The sequence below is a fragment of the Atta colombica genome, unplaced genomic scaffold (genome assembly GCF_001594045.1).
Source record: "Atta colombica isolate Treedump-2 unplaced genomic scaffold, Acol1.0 scaffold69, whole genome shotgun sequence".
NCBI lineage: Eukaryota > Metazoa > Arthropoda > Insecta > Hymenoptera > Formicidae > Atta > Atta colombica.
The window spans coordinates 121,140-139,174 of NW_017259560.1; the positions used below are offsets into that span (position 1 = coordinate 121,140).

General features: G+C 32.4%; 1 protein-coding gene across 3 annotated transcripts in view; it reads left to right on the plus strand.

The window, feature by feature from the left end:
• LOC108692316 (nuclear factor related to kappa-B-binding protein) overlaps positions 1-18,035 on the plus strand; it is a 77,869-nt gene that overhangs the window by 13,341 nt on the left and 46,493 nt on the right. For all 3 annotated transcript variants that reach the window (XM_018200515.1, XM_018200514.1, XM_018200516.1), the window contains exon 3: positions 9,989-10,237. In XM_018200515.1, coding sequence (XP_018056004.1) covers positions 9,989-10,237 — 249 coding nt within the window. The remainder of the gene's footprint in view (positions 1-9,988; positions 10,238-18,035) is intronic.

The following is an 18,035-nucleotide window of genomic DNA, read 5'->3' on the forward strand; positions in this document are numbered from 1 at the left end:
TATATATAATTATATATAAAATATATCCATTTATATAATTTTTGTTTAGGTTCAAGGTAGTTTGAGCTATAAGGTAGTTTCAACGCTTTAACTACATTCTTGCTTAAATTCTTCTTTTTTCATTTTTTTTATTCCCATTCTCTTTACATAAAAGCAATCGCAAGTAACCTTTGCCTTCTAATAGTTTTCATTTTTTTCTATAAAAGATCCCGCACTAATTGTATATGAAAAATCCCGATGAAATCAAGTGGTTTTCATATGTTTATGATCTGCTAAACAAAATATATAAGTTTTAACACAAAAAAATAAAGTTTTCGTGTTCGATTCACCTACAATAAAATACTCACTAACTTCTAAATGATTGACCTAAAATAAAGGATAAAGGATAAAGTTATAATATTTTGAAAGGTCTCAACAAGGACTATAAGAAATATGAAAGAAAAAGTGGATTCTCACTTAAAAAATCCAAATTGACTTTGTTCTATCTTTGCAACGCCCAAAGACAAATTGATGAAGCCAGCGGCTAAGCCTTTTTAAACTCTACAACTTTTATCTAAAACATTTTTTTATATATTCATTAATATTATTACGTAAAACATATGTTAAATATTATCTTCTTCTTGAATGCTACCTTCTGTGTACATCCTAACCTAAACTTCTTTATTTACCTAGCAGCAAATCTCATAAGAAAAATAGCACCGGATCTATCCGGCTTTACCGCCGGCATTATCCAAGATGTTCGACCGATGGAAAACCTTTTGAATTATATTGTTCAGGATCATGTTCTAGATATTATTTGTGTTCGAAATCAAAGTTATTAAAGATTGTTGTTCCTATTTTCATTTGCACTAAAAATTCATTTCTATATAAAAATGATATGGAAGAATATCGCTTAATTATGGAGGTTCCACAAATTAAAATATATTACTCTTTATTCAGCTTTATACACTATGTACAGAGATACCTTTCGGTATTTATGCTACTTATTATGGCGCCTTGCGGCGCATGAAAGGTGTGCTAGTATATTATGTTTCTTTTTCGGAGTAGGAGTTGGTCCCAAAGAGTTGGCATATCAACTGTGGGTTGATTCTCCTATTTCTTCGTCCCGGTGTCCTCGATTGTATGGGCAGGCGTCACTGGCCTAATCGATAGCCCGATTTCCAATTCTCGCAATTCTTTAGGCAGCGATATCGATGGTACTGGCAGCCACAAGGTGCTCACGCTCGTCTACTTATTGATGCAGGACCGTCGTCGCGGATCCCTGACGAGGGTATTCTCTCGCGGGAGCTCTAGCAGTATAAGCCTCTACGCGAGAAGAATAATACTCGGATCGAACAGCTTTCTGTCTTCTTTGTCGGAAGTCCATTTGGTGTGCGAGGGGGATCGAAACGGTCCCGGCGACACTTCCGTAGCAGTGTGTACGCCTCTCGTTGCCAGGAAGTAATTATCGCTCGAATGGGGCTCGCTCTGCTTTGCGAAGGCCTGATAACGAACTCATTTCGAGAGGAAAAGCAAAGACCCGAAGATGAGCTTGCTTTGCGAGATAACATGAAGAGGGGCTCACAAGGATATGTCTAATACTAGAATAGAGGCCCTTATCGAGTTCATTCTAACTCTAGTAAGAAGATGCTGAAAATTCCCCGCAGAGCCTTACTTCTATGAATGATGAATCATTCTTGCGCGCGAATTACTGCTATGCTGTGTGATCTTCTTGCGGCGGCGGTCGAGACTCGCGCCGAGCGGGCATTTGGTCAGCGTCAAATGCGATGACTCAGGGGCGGCGCAGATCGCGCACGTGCCCCGGCGACTCGATTAGTGATGTTTTAAACCTCCACAAATGAAAATAAGAGGAATAATTTTTTTCTCTCTCTCCAATATCCTCGATCTTGATAGATGTTATCTAGGACATGATCCTGAACAACATTCAAGAGGTTTTAGCCGTCGATCAGACTTGGATAATGCTAATGCCGGTAGTACTGTAATTTTCAAGCATCATAACTCAAAAAGTACTTAATAAAAAATAAACTTTATTATAGTGTTTTGGAAAGCTCCCGACATGGGCTATTAGATTTTGGAATCAAAAATAGGATGTTCCACTTTAAAAATGACGTGACCTTGACCTGATCTTGCGCAATTCAAAGTCAAATCGATAGGATAAATAGTAAATAGATCTTTTTGAACCTTACAACTTTTGTTTAAACAATTTTTCTCAATACTGCCGTATTTCCGAGATAAAAATTTATAACGCTTTATTTTAAACACGGTATATATAGGATGATTAACGTAAATCGAATATCTTGAATTCGCTTATTTTTGATGATATAAGAAAATGTTTCAAATGAAAATGGAACGATTTCGAGGGGGACATATTTTGATTACATTACGTTTTTTTTTCTAGACGAAGATTTCAAAGGAATGAAGGTCACTTCCATTTTTTAAAAATTATATGATTCCTCTAACTGTTCTAACTGTTCTGCATATAAAAGTATCAAGATAGAGATATAAAAAAAAAATCAATATTTTACGAGATATTTCATACTTTATTCTGACATATTTTGATATAAAACAAAATATCTCATAAACTATTAATTTTTTGGCAATTGTACTCTAATATTTTTATGCATAGAATAATAAGATGAGTCAATTGATGTGGAGAAAACACACAGTTGCTATTTAAAAAAGATACATAGTTGCACATTGTAAATTGCATATTTTTTTTTAACAATAATTATGTGTTTTCTGCAAACTAATTGATTTATCTTATTATTCGATGAATAAAAATATTAGGGTATAGTTGCCAAAAAATTTATAATTTACGAGATATTTTATATTCCACGTCAAAATGTGTCAGAATAAAGTGTAAACTATTAATTTTTTAATATTTCTACCTTAATATTTTTATATGCAGAATACAAAGGAATCATATTATCTAAAAAAAATCAACTAATTCCATTTTAAAAAATAGAGGTGATTCTCATATCTTTTTTGGCGCCTCCACCTAAAAAAAAAAAACAATGCACAGTGATCCGAACGATTGAAAAATTGGCTAAAATTTAAAAAAATTAAAAAATGAAAGTTATTATTCTGAGTTTAATAGCATAGAATCTCATAGAAAGGGCGTTATTGTATAAATATCAAAAGGAAAGAAAGCTCTTTCTGATATTTTAGATTGATACACAGTTTGTTGCACGAATGCCTGGATTCGATTTTAGAAGTCTATATTTCGTTCTTAGTTATTTTTACGTTCACGACTGATACGACCGGATGTTGATCAGCGATCATGAATATATCGTAATTTAGTAAATTGTTTTGACTAACCGATGTAATCTTCGTTTTGATTAGTGAAATTTCCGAAATATTCTAAAATTTAATTGAAAGGAGTCGGAGATCGATATATCAGATAAATTATAGTTTTGAAGAAGTATAATTGTTTTTACACTTGCCAGTAAGAAAATATACTTTGTGGTCCGGTTTTCTTATTATACATAGGTAAGAAGTAGAAGTAAAATTTGTATGTATATTATACTTTCATTTACTTATGATTAACATGTTTCAAAAATTACATTAAGGGTACATTCTCGTGTAATCACACTAAAAATAAGGCTCTTTTTGGAATTTTTCTTAAAGAAAAATTCCAAACGTACGATTCTAATTTTTCACATATTTATTAATACACATGTCACAACATATGAAAAAAAATTTTTTACAGCAATATTTCCAAAATTCCAAGAAATTAATTGAGAGGCAGAGTTGAAAAAATGAGATATCCAAACGGTTGACATGATATCTCGAGAATCAATAGCTAGAAATCAAAACACAAAATTTTTTCTTAAAGTTTATTTGCGTGGCTATCGCGTAAACTAGAATTATTGAAAAATATTGAAAATTCGCGAGTTGACATGTGTTTTTAGAAAGTGATGCGATTTTTTGTCCAAAAAGATTGGATAAAAAATTTAATTTTTAGTGAAACTATTTATTCTAGTTTACACGATAGCTAATCAATCTACGAATACAACGCTGCAAGAATTTTTAAAATCGGTTGATTGGTTTTTCCAAAATCATCATGTCAATCGCCCCCAAAAAACAACGTTTCGAAAAAAACGCGTTTAAAGTCTTTTTTTTACAGATTTTTTAAATTAAAATAATAATTAAACCATTTATCATTAATCGATTTCTAGTTCATAAAGTAAGCCTTCAATTTCCTCAAACATTTGGCTGTAAAAAGAACTTTTTACTGTAAAATCGTTAATTCTTCGAATTTCTTCTTTTCTTTCTTTTTTTCTTGTTTTCAAATTTTGAAAACAAAAAACAAATAAACTTTTGGCTATAGAATCGTTAATTCTTCTGAAATTTTGAGTGTATTCTTGAAATGTTGTATAATCGAAATATGTAATAAAAAAAAATCGATTTTTTGAAAATTTTATACTAGAAGAAACTTTATACTAGAAAATTTTATACTCTTAAGGGGATATTCTAATCTAGAAACCTTCTAATCTAGAATTTTTATGCTATTTTTGCGAATATTTTAAAAATATAATATAAAGTTTTTTGAGAAGGGGTTTTTTCCTATATATTTATATTTGAAGTATGTTTCAGAAGTGTTTTATTAAAAAATAATTATCATCAGTATGCGCTGTATAAAACATTAAAAAAAACATCAGTGATGAAAAAAAAGATCTGTAGCTTCCATGATTCCAACTCTTCTGTTTATCTGAAACAAAAATCCAAAGAAATTCTTAATTAGTATGAGTCTGACTATAGCAGGTACCAGAACGAAAAAAAAATACTGAAAATTTAAAAAATGATAATGTCAAAAATTTTATTTTGATTTTTGCCTTTTTTTTCACCAAAATGATTGTAAATATTACAAAAAAATATATTTCGACTTAATCGTGCCAGGAACTGTAGTTATATATGTGCTGAAGATGCGAGCATATATTCGATTCGATTGGTCAATTGGTTTTCGAAATAACATGGCAGCCAATTTGAAAAACATGATTTTAAGAAAAACGCGTTTAAAATTTTTCGTACTGGTTATATAGAAACAATTTTACAACGATCAGTTATTCTGGGGCCATAGAACAAACTTTCTTTTTCCTTGTAAAAATATTGCGGAAATCTTCTTTTCTTCCTATGACTTGCTTTCTCTTCTCTAGCGAAGTCAATAGAGCACCGCTTCAAGCGAGTGACACGAGCTTCCAGGAATTTGCGTACATCTCCGCTTGCTGACCAATAATTCCCATTACATTCATAATTTTTAAAGTTGTATATATATATGAATTCGATTTTTCTCACCTTTTTTATCCATTTTTAATATTTTGCATGTAAATAAACAATTTGCGTCTGCTCGTCTCAACGTTCAAAGCTACACTAAGCTGAGAAAACAAACACTCATTCACAAGAAGATCAAACTTGATCATTAGATAGACCTCATTTTAGAAAGATCCCACTCCAAATGTATACGACCAATCCAAATGTATGACTTTCTAAGAATAATAGTTTTCCGACCTTAATCGAAATAAAAATGTCGATTAACAATGCTTTATTGTGCGTCGCGTGGCATATGAGACGTCGAAAATGAGCCGGAAACCGCTCCCTATCAGATATTATAACTTTCTTAATTTTGCGAATCGAGCTTATTCCTTTTGCAGACATATTTTTTGTTAAATTCTTGCGAAATGTAAAAAAATCGATTTTTTTTTGTCCCGTTAGACTAGAATACCGCTTTAAAGAACTGTCATAAAAAATTCTCAATTTACGAACAGATTTATTGAGAAAATTTTTATCTTGCGAGGTCTCGCTATGTTTCAAAGTTGAATATGAAGATTATATTGTTCTGTACCTAAATTTGCAAAATTTTTTTTATTCTTTTCTGTTACTCTCGTTATATTGCCATTTTTATTACATTATTCACAGACCGACCAATTGATATGCATTAAGAAAAAAATCTGCTTGATTAAAAACGATTATTGTGATGAATAAATAATACATAATAAATAATAAACAAATAATATTGGGAGTACAAATAAATAAATTTCCGCCGTTTTTAATCAAAAATTAAACATTTATTGTGAAAGAATGGTACAATGTTTTATTCAAAGTAATGGCCATCGCTAGCCACTATTTTTTTCCATCTTTCTGGTAGCATGTGGATACCGCGCGGAAGAATGCTTCATCTTTTGAGGCTATCCAATCATCAATACAATTTTTTGGTATCTTCATATGATGTGAAGTGCTGCTCAGACAGGCCATGCGTCATCGATCGGAACAAGTGGTAATCGGAAGGAACAATGTCTGGAGAATACGGCGGGGTAGAACTTCCCATTTCAACGTTTCCAAGTATGTCTTGACCACTTTCGCAACATGGGGTCGAGCATTGTCATGCTGCAAAATCACTTTATCGTGTCTCTCGTTATAGCCGTTTGTCTTTCAATGCTCGGCTCAAACGCATCAATTGCATTCGATACCGATCGCCTGTGATTGTTTCAGTCAGTTTTAACAGTTCATAATACACTACGCCGAGCTGGTCTCACCAAATACAGAGCATGACCTTGGAGCCGTGAATATTCGGTTTGGCCGTCGACGTGGAAGCATGGCCGGGAACTCCCCATGATTTTCTGTGCTTGGGATTATCGTAATGAACCCATTTTTCGTCCCCAGTCACAATGCGATGCAGAAATCCCTTCCGTCTTTGCCTTTCAAGCAGCTGTTCACAAGCAAACAAAAGCCGTTCAACATCTCTCGGCTTCAATTCATATGGCACCCGATTTCCTTGCTTCTGAATCATTCCCATGGCTTTGAGGCGTTTTGAAATGGCTTGTTGAGTCACTCCCAATGATCGTGCCAATTCTTCTTGATTTTGACACGAGTCTTGCTCAAGTAATGCCTCCACTTCTGCATCTTCGAAAACCTTCTCTCTTCCACCGCTATGCCGGTCTTCGACGTCAAAATCACCGTTCTTGAAGCGTTGAAACCACTCACGACACGTTCTTTGACTAATAGCCTCACCATAAGTATTTGAGAGCATTCGATGAGCCTCAACCGCGGATTTCTTCATATTGAAGCAAAAAATTATAAAACCTCCCGCAAATAACGAGAATTTGGCTCGTAAACTGACATTTTCAATCGAGAATAACTTTATGATGTAGACACAAATCGACTAATGTTTCTATGGGGTTATATTGACAGATGCCCAAGTTTATTCTATGATCTATTTATTTCGACCACCACTTACTGCTAAAGCCATCTATAGGAAAACGGCGGAAGCAAAGTTGTATACCTAATATTTTCGGGACGTTGACCCATATTTCCGAGGCGAACACGAAAAAGGTGCGTTCGACTCGTAGTACTCGCCACTGTGCGGATACCTGTGAGACAAGAGCCTGACCGCGCCCTACCGGGTTCCCGCTCCTCTTCTCTCCAGTAGGATCATAAATTTAAAATCTCGGGTTTGGATATAATAGTACATTATAATACATATAAAATATAATGATAATTTATATTCACTAATAATTTTTTTATATGTTACAACAATGTTAGAATTATAAATTAGACAGAACAAATAGAGTTACATTATGTATATGCAATGTCCAGTATAAGATTAACTTCAATCCCAGTTTATTTTTTTCTCAATTCTAAAATTGGAAAATTTTCCAAAATAAAATAAATTTTACATTTGTGGAATCGAGCCTAATACATGTTTTTGTCCCTGAGCTCAGATAGTTATGTAGGAAACGGAATAAAAATGTTGATTATAAAATTAATCGATCGAATTTCCTGTATGATCAACTCATCATATATCAACTCAGAAGACGTCTTATACATTGGAAATTAAAACCTATATCGATATATCCAATCATGGATACAATTTTTGGTATCTTCATATGTGAAGTGCTGCTCAGACAGGCCATGCGTCATCGATCGAAACAAGTGGAAGGAGCAATGTCTGGAGATGTACGGCGGGTGGGGTAGAACTTCTCATTTGAGTGTTTCTAAGTAGATTTTGACCAGTGCCGCAACATGTGGTCGAGCATTATCATGCAGGAGAATAATTTTGTATGTCATGCCTGGAGTAGTGGGCGCGTTTTTCCTTGAGTGCTCGGCTCAATCTCATCAATTGTGTTCGGTACACATCAATTGTGTAGAGAGCTCTAATAATGGTCTCGTTCGGTTTGAGCAACTCATAATACACGACACCAAGCTGATCCCACCAAATACACAATGAGTTTTTTTCCGTGAATATTCGGCTTGGCTGTCGATGTTGAAGCATGGTCAGGTGGTCCTATGATTTCCTCTTCTTTGGGTTAGTGGATCCATTTTTCATCACCAGTGACTATACGATGCAAAAAACCCTTTCGTTTATACCTGGTAAGCAGCATTTCATATGTGAAAAATCGGTGTTCAATATTTCTCGACTTCAGTTCATATGGAACCCAATTCCCTTGCTTTTGAATCATTCCTAATGATTTCAAACGATATGAAATTGTTTGTTGAGTCATTCCTAATGTAAGTGCAAGTTCTTTTTGCGTTTGGCACGAATCTTCATCCAATCATGCTTCCAATTCCGCACTTTCGGCCTTCCGTTCTTTGTTTTCGACGCCAAATTCATCGTTCTTAAACTTTTGAAATCACTCATGACAACTTCTCTCACTTAAGGCAGCATCAGCATATGCTTCTACAAGCAATCTATGAGCCTCAGCTGCAAATTTCTTGAAATTAAAGAAGTAAATCAAAAGTTTCCGCAAATGACGCTTATTCGGTTCAAAATTCGACATTTTCGTATAAAAAAAAATATATGATGCTGATACAAAATCGCTAATATTTCAAGGTTATGGTGTTGCCGGATGTCCAATCTTACGATATGTTGTTTTACATCAAACAATTTTAACTATAGTTTATTAGTGGCGCCGTCTTTCGCAAACTTATTTATATTCCCAATAATAAATGAATAATAATAATAATAATAATAATAATAATAATAATAATAATAATAAATAATAATAATAAATAACAATAATAATAATAAACAATAAATAAATAAATGATAATTAATAAATAATAATAAATAAATAATACAGTTTGATGTAACATTTTGTTTAATAGATTTAATTATAATACACAAATAAGTTTTTAATTTTGGAATTATCAAGAAAAATATTGTAATTTTCATTTTAATAAAAGATCTATTTGAATAGCCAAATGATATAGTGTTTTTTTTATAATTTCGATTCAGATTTGTATTCAGCGATATCAAAAACCTCAAGATATCAAATTTTGGCTTTATTAGACATTTTCCTGACATAGATATCTGCCACATTGATGGCTCTGTTATTTTGTATTTTGTAATTCCGATCTTGATATAAAGACAAGGGTATGCTCGTCCGCTGATAGAGCACTGCGCAGGCACAAGCATACGTCATGGCATACATCACGCTTGGTCAGATTCGACTGTTTCTGGAATAATAGGGTCTGAGCACAAGAATTGTAAAACTTACTTAAGTTGTAGACGTAAGTTTGGCGTATGATGTACGATTTATTGCCGTCTCTTGGAGGCAATAAGTTGTACGTTATACGTGAAAACTTATATCTACAATTTAAGTCTTAAGGCCATTCTACATTGATCGTATCGTAGACATATCGCAAGCTTGTTGCTTCAACCAATCCGATCCTTCAATTTTAAAATCGCATGATGCTTATGATGCTTCTGATACGACCAATGTAGAATGGCCTGTTACGACAATTCTTGTGTTCAGATACCGTACTTGTCAACAAAATGTCATTGCGCTTGGCTTAGCGTCGAAACACGTGTCTTCTGATATGGTCGTCAACACATGCCGATAATAAATTCTATAGTGTAAAATTCGAGTGATTTCACATTCAAAATGCATTTTGCAATTAAAGGATATGGAAATTACCATCATAAGATAAAAAAAATGAGTTGAATTGAAAGAACTCGAAAAATATACATATATATATTTATTATACATAGATAGATGAATGTTCAGCCGGTGGAGATAGTGGAGCAGAAGAAGATGAAGAAGGAGCTTCGACACATGGTTCTAAAACTGATAGTAGCAGTAGTAGTATAAGTGGTAATAGTACAACAACAGATAGCGAACAAGATAGCGCAGAAGATCATACTATGAGCAGTAGTGAAAGCCATAGTTCTGCAGAGGAAGATGAAGAGGAAAATGAAAATGCAGAATTCATAGTAAACATTGAGAACTCCGATGCTTTGGTAAGATTTATGTCTAGTTTTATATTTATATTTAAAAGGAAGAGCGCAATTAAATTAGTAATAAAAATCATAGGCAAAGTTATTTATTTTTACATTCTTTTTCTCATCATTGCGTCAACACTTTTATTTTTTTTACTTTGATCGATTTTTTTCTAAATAAATTATTTCTCGAATTTTAATAATTCGGAAAATCACTTCTTTAGTAAATAATTGCTAATAGCGTTTAATCATTTAATTTCTCATTTTTAAAAAATGGAACAATTAAATTATGTTTTATTTATTTTTGAAATTAAAAAGATTATGAGAATTCAATAATTCTCAAGAAAAAGATACAATATATGGTTGGTAAAAACATGATCTTGCACAAAAGCATTTCTTGATGCTATTTATTATGATTATCATTTCATTTTTATCACTATATTTCTTAGAATAATTTATACTATGTTTTTCTTTGTTTCAAATCAAGGTTATAAGTAAAAAATTTTACGTATTGAAATGAAATAAATTTATACATTAAAATATATCAATACAATAAAAGATTGCAACAAATTATTTTACAAAATAACATAAATTGAAAGCATTTTATTTGCATATTTCATTGTTTATTGCTTATTTGTAATTATTATTGATATTTTCAACATTTTTTTAACAATTTATAGTGATAAACTTGTTTAATCAAACAGTATGTTGTTAATTTTTATTTACAATATATGTAACTTTGATACATTATTTATTTGTTATTTACAAAATAAAATTGAAAAGGATATTTAAAGTAATAAACTATAAAATTTAATTAATGTAATAAATAATTAAAAATAATTGTATAATTAGGAAATTTTGGTGTGTGTGAAGTGTTAACACGGTGCTTTATTAATTTTCATATAACATATTGATAAGACAGTATTCATAGGGCCGTAGCAAAAAGACGACAGTATTTTATTAACTTAAGTAAGCCTAGATCTATAATAGCCTTAAATTTTTTACGCTTTAAGCCATAATGAATGAATTACAATCAATTATTCTTCTCACATTGGGCTGTAATTGATCAGTTTTTTACAGTTTAAGGGAATCCTAAAGCCGTCTGTATTACCGACTAAATCATATAATTTTTATATGACAAAATTGACAAATACTTTTTTTTCTTTCACAGATTCACAGACAACTTTTCCAGGATTAAAGTATAAATTACGCATTAATACGTGTTTGTGAGGGTTTATGCCGAGAATGACCAAAAATTTCAAAATTGGTATTTTTTTACCATTTCTTAGTTTCTAATATGGCGTCTCAAGCTTGTCAAGTCGTGACAAGATTTCACTTGATACAAAAGTTTTGCAACCTGTACTTATGAAATAATCCATAACACATAGTTTGTACGAACAAACGTCGAGTTCTTAGAATTAGACACTAAGTTCTTAGAATTAGACTTTATCGCGATGAATTTGTTATACGAAAATTGACATGAACGTGCGACTGTATGTATCATAGATTGCGTGAGATATTGGTATGGTAGTATATAAAGACATGTCAATGCGCTGGAAAAACAGCGCGATCTCTGTGACTTCGTCGGAATTCGCTTTAGGATCCCCTTAAGGCTCCTGACTAGTTGCGGCGGCTATGTTGGAATCGACGTCAGAAGCGAGGAATGACACGTTAATTTGCCATTTTTAAATAAAGACAATCTGAATGAAACGAAATGACGAGATCACTTTAAAACATTTGTAAAAATCGAAAACTTTCCTTTCCTCCTTTGACAGTCAGTAAATGGTCGTAACAGACACGTAAAGTGAATCTATATTCGGGCAGAAATATACGGTCTGACAGCTGTTGAAACGAATAAAATATACACTTTTACATAAAATTCCAAGATAACTTTAGTTTTCATCGATAATTATGATCATGATACGAAAGTAACAAGTAACATTTTTACAATTAAGCAAATAATAACGAAATGGCATGCAACATAAATTTCGTTGTCAAAACATCACTTTTCCACGCCTATAAGTTCGGCCATTTATCGATGATGCGGCGCTGTAATACACATACAAGCACGAGTCCATGTCCGTGTGCTCGCCTGCAGCGCGCCAAAAGTGACTGAGACAGCTCCTTCTCACACTAGTCACTTGTTTCAAACAATCGAAAATGCTTTCTCGGTAATCTTGGCCGCTCGGTAGACGTAGGCATTGATAAGGGACGGAGGCATTCTAAGTAACATATAAGTTTTAATAAATTGTAATAGTATCCTCCCATTAATCCAGAGTATAAATCATGTTAAAACGCAACAGTTTACGAGATATTTAATTGTATATACAATTTTTCATATGCGTTATATAGTATACTTCTCCCTCATATATTCGAATAGCAAGAATAGTTCAGTAGAAGTATTGTAGAATTTTACCGGAAAAAAATTATAAATCAACCTTTCTTTTCACGAAAGTCTCGAAAGGCCGTGAGAAAAGAAATGTTTGAGACTCGAGACTTGTGAAGAAAATATGCGAAAAAAATCAAATAGTTGCAAAAAGCACGTTTTTTACTTATAAAACTAAAAATATTGATTGTATGGAAAAAAATTCGGTATAAAAAAATGTAAGTATTCGAAATAACTATAAAATGAGACGTAGAACATTAAAATTGATCTATTAGTTTAGTAGAAAAAAAAAATAAAACAACATCCAAAAAATAAAAAAAAACAAAAAAGGCCTTTTTTTCAGCCTCGCTCTCTATTTATTGAAATTTAAATGCAAAGCTTTGAAATGCTCATAAAATGTAGTCTTCGTAATGATGAAAATTTAGCCTTGAACAAGCCCGAAATGTTCATTTTTTGCAAAAAGCCATTTGTTCACTAAAAACCTGTCTGCGAAAAACTTAATTTCTTCATTTTTGAGCAGTCGCATAGCAATTTACAGAGGTGATTTTTCTTCAAAAATTGCACTATCACATACACTTAATAACAAAACAATTTTTTGCAGTTAAACTATTATAAAACAACTTTAAAAAGTGGATAACTTTTTCCGTATAAAAAAATGGAAATAATTCCGTTAATATGCCATATGTTATATGTCATATCAAATAGCCGTGCGAAGCATTTGACATCTGACATTTTTCTACGAATTTAAAAAAAAATTACCTTCCGATTATTAGAAGCCGAGATAAATATTTTTTTTCAAAAAATCTGACTCTAATTTTTAAGATTAAGAGTTCCGTCTGGCACTAATTTGTCAAGCAAGAATTGAATTTGCTGTTAAAAAATTCTCGAATTTTTTGCTGCCGAAAAAGTTCGTTTAAAATCATTGGAAAGTTGAGAAATGCGAGCGAGGCAGTGCGCCGGAGTGAGGGAAGCCGGCGCGCAGTCAAGTGGGGAAGATCGGGCCATTCGCGCGTATTTGATTCCATGCGTTAAAATCTGCTAATTACATTTTCTCAGTAATAAATTGACGTGGAAATCTGATTTTTTTTTTAAATTTGGAGTAGCTCGACGAGATATGAACAAATAGCTTAACCAAATGTTTCGCTAAATGTAATCGTGAAATTTTTAGTTTTTTGTTTTTTGAATTTTTATTGGGAGTACAAATAAGTTTCCTGTTTGCAAAAGACGGCGCCACTAATAAACTATAGTTAAAATTGTTTGATCTAAAACAACATATCGTAAGATTGGACATCCGGCAACACTATTACCTTGAAATATTAGCGATTTTGTATCAGCATCATATATTTTTTTTTATACAAAAATGTCGAATTTTGAGCCGAATAAGCGTCATTTACAGGAACTTTTGATTTACTTCTTTAATTTGAAGAAATCTGCAGCTGAGGCTCATAGATTGCTTGTAGAAGCATATATTGCCTTAAGTGAGAGAAGTTGTCGTGAGTGGTTTCAAAAATTTAAGAGCGGTAAATTTGAAAACAAAGAACGAAAGACCGAAAGTATACGAAGACGCGGAATTGGAAGCATGATTGGATGAAGATTCGTGCCAAACGCAAAACTTGCACTTACATTAGAAGTGACTCAACAAACAATTTCATATCGTTTGAAATCATTGGGAATGATTCAAGAAGACCAGCATAGCGGTGGAAGAGAGATTTTCGAAGATGCAGAATTGGAAGCATTACTTGAGCAAGACTCAAAATCAAGAAGAATTGGCACGATTATTGGGAGTGACTCAACAAGCCATTTCAAAACGCCTCAATGCCATGGAAATGATTCAGAAGCAAGGAAATTGAGTGCCGTACGAATTGAAGCCGAGAGATGTTGAACGATTTGTTTGCTTGTGAACAGCTGCTTGAAAGGCAAAGACGGAAGGGATTTCTGCATCGCATTGTGACTGGGGACGAAAAATGGGTTCATTACGATAATCCCAAGCGCAAAAAATCATGGGGAGTTCCCGGCCATGCTTCCACGTCGACGACCGAATATTCACGGCTCCAAGGTCATGCTCTGTATTTGGTGGGACCAGCTCGGCGTAGTGTATTATGAATTGTTAAAACCGACTAAAACAATCACAGGCGATCGGTATCGAACGCAATTGATGCGTTTGAGCCGAGCATTGAAAGAACAAACGGCCGCAATACGAGAGACACGATAAAGTAATTTTGCAGCATGATAATGCTCGATCCCATGTTGCGAAAGTGATCAAGACATACTTGGAAACGTTGAAATGGGAAGTTCTACCCCGCCGTATTCTCCAGACATTATTCCTTCCGACCACTTGTTCCAATCGATGACGCATGGCCTGTCTGAGCAGCACTTCACATCATATGAAGATACCAAAAATTGTATCCATGATTGGATAGTCTCAAAAGATGAAGCGTTCTTCCGACGCGGTGTCCACATGCTACCAGAAAGATGGGAAAAAATGGCTAGCGATAGCCATTACTTTGAATAAAACATTATGTATCGTTCTTTCATAACAAATGCTTAATTTTTTTATTAAAAACGACGAAAACTTATTTGTATTCCCAATATTTTTTTTGGTTTATTGCTAAAAGATTACGTTTGATGTCTGATTAACAAATTCACGTCACATTAGTTATGTTTTTTTATTTAATATGCTGTAAAAAGTGTCCAATTGAACAATTAAATGTACGAAATTATCAGTACAAAATTGTTTTTGTGAATTTAATTTCAGATGCAAATATGACATATGTAAACAAATAATTAATAGTTTGTCAAATGTTAGTGTAACTTACATGGACTTGTGCTTAAATGTGTAGCTACCGGTTTCGCCAGGCCGTCGTCTGATTCTGTGTCGCTATCGTCAATGCAGAGTTCTTGGCTGAGTAATCAGGAGCCTTAAGACACCTATTGTAGATCCGGATTAACGCACAAGAACTGTCTTATAACTTACGTCTTAAAAGCACTTATTTATAAATTTTTATAGATACAAATCATAAGACTGTCATAAGATAGTTTTTGTGTGCTACTAAAGATATAAGACTTAAGTCATAAGATTATCTTGAGATTGTCTTATAAGTCAGCTTTCTGCTAAGACCCATAATTGGATCTTATATTTAACCATCTTATACAGTCTTAAAATATTGTAAATTAAAAGGCAATATTAATTTTAAGGCATTACTTAAGATGATGTTTAAAATAAGAACCGATTGTGAATATCGGCTACAGCTCCAGTAACATTTTTCATAATTCCTAACAAAAATAAAAACATGTTCTGCATTTTTAATGTGAAAAAGTAAAAAATTGAAATATCGTGTTAACTTCATATTCTAGCGTAGCGTAAATATCTTTCTCTAAAGAACTAAATGTTGAATATTACGTTTATTGAGTGTTTCTGTTAATTTTAAGCTAGATTCGACATTTCAGGATAAAATTCTAATAATTAATCGTTTTTATACAGTTTTTATACAGTTTTGAATATTCATACTCTATGAAAACGTTCAATCATATGTACTAAAGATTAAATTAAAACATAATTTCAAGAGACACGGTAGTGTCTCGCGTCAAGTGATGAACGTGCAGTGGGAGGAATGATCGCACCATGTCTTCTTTGCGAATCTGCGAGTTGCGAACGATTGAGATTATCATATCTCAATAACAGCTGAACCGATCAAGTTCTACGTACACTCAATCGATAGCTTCTGCTCGGGTTGTAATGAAAGTATTTTTATTTTTTTTTCTACGATTTCTACGATACTATTTTTTATCTTACGAATAAATATCGCGACCCAAAGTCCAAAACTAAATTTTAAGATTTAGATACGTCCATGATGCAAGTAGACATGCAAATCTACTTGCATTATGGATACATTATCGTTCCAGAATTTCGTCTCATATTTTGCCATCAGATGATTGACATTTGACAGATCAGAAATTTGTTGCTTTTTAGCTGAATTTATCTGAATTAATTGACTGCACTAGAGCTGCACTCTAGGCTGCACTAGTCTGAACTAGGGTCCTATATTTATAAGAGAAGCGCGACTAGTGTTAAATATTCTGATTGATCATTGCAATCACGTGATTAGTAGCCAGTGATAAACTTATTTGTGTACTAAAAATGATTGCTTAATAGATAATTGGTGGATTTTATAGTCCGTCTTGCAAACGATGCCATTTTTAGTACTTCTAGTACTTTTTAGTACTTTTGTGATACTAACATAAGTTAGTCGCGCTTCTCTTATAAATATAGGACCCTAGTTCAGACTAGTGCAGCCTAGAGTCCTATATTATCAGAGAAGTGCAAATGAGTTTCGCTTGCTGATTGGCTAATAACGGCCACAAATCAAAAAGAAACAAATCCGAAAAAATTGGATCTGCTATATATTCAAGTTCTATTTTTTCTTTTTAAAAAATAATCATTTTGAATTTCTTTTAGCTAATAAAACCATAAAAAATGGCAATATTTTTATTTTTTAATTAAATAAAAACGAAACCAAATACTAAATTAAAAAAAAAATATTAAATTAAAAAAAATTTTTATGGAAAAAACTTGGCGCCGCTAGACCAAGCTAATTTGTCAGCAGCATCAAGTTTTTCTATTAAAATTTTTTTTTAATTTAGTGTGTTTTTTAAATTTAGTATTTGGATTTCATTTTTATCTGGCGCCTTTTTTTAACTTTTTTGTAAAAAAAGTAATTTTGTGTTTTACAAAATTACATCACTCTGAACATCAAAACAATTGCAGTATAAATCATTAAATAAATTTAATATTTTATTTATAAATTTAGTTTTTATATATTGTGTAGTATACAGATACTTTCACATTTATCTTTAAACATTGCAAGTGTCTCATCCATCACGATCATTACGCTTTTTACGAATTATAATCAGAAATATCGAATTCTATAGATGCCAACCTTTGCACGATATATTTTTACCGAGTGTTATCTTGACTGCAAAAGTTAAAATTGTTAAGTTTAAATTTTATAAATATTTATAAAGCAGAGTAACTTAAAAATAATTTATTTGCATAGATCTCGAAACAAAGCAAAATTATCGTCGAATGCCGAAAATTATTAGTTTGAAAACTTAACTGTTGGAATTTTATTTTGAAACATATAATAATAAATCTAGCTTAAAATTAACGGGAACATTTAACAAACATAATATTCATTAATATTATATATCATAAAATGATATTGGTACTTTAGAGGAAAGTGGACCGTATTGGGACGTATGGTTAACATATTTTTTATTTTTATTTTTTGTGTTAAAAATGCAGGAACTTTTATTTTTAGGAACTATGAAAAGTGCTATTGAAGCTATCATTGTTTTCTTAATAAAACGCTGTGCTAACTTTACACACACACACACACACACACACACACACACACACACACACACACACACAAC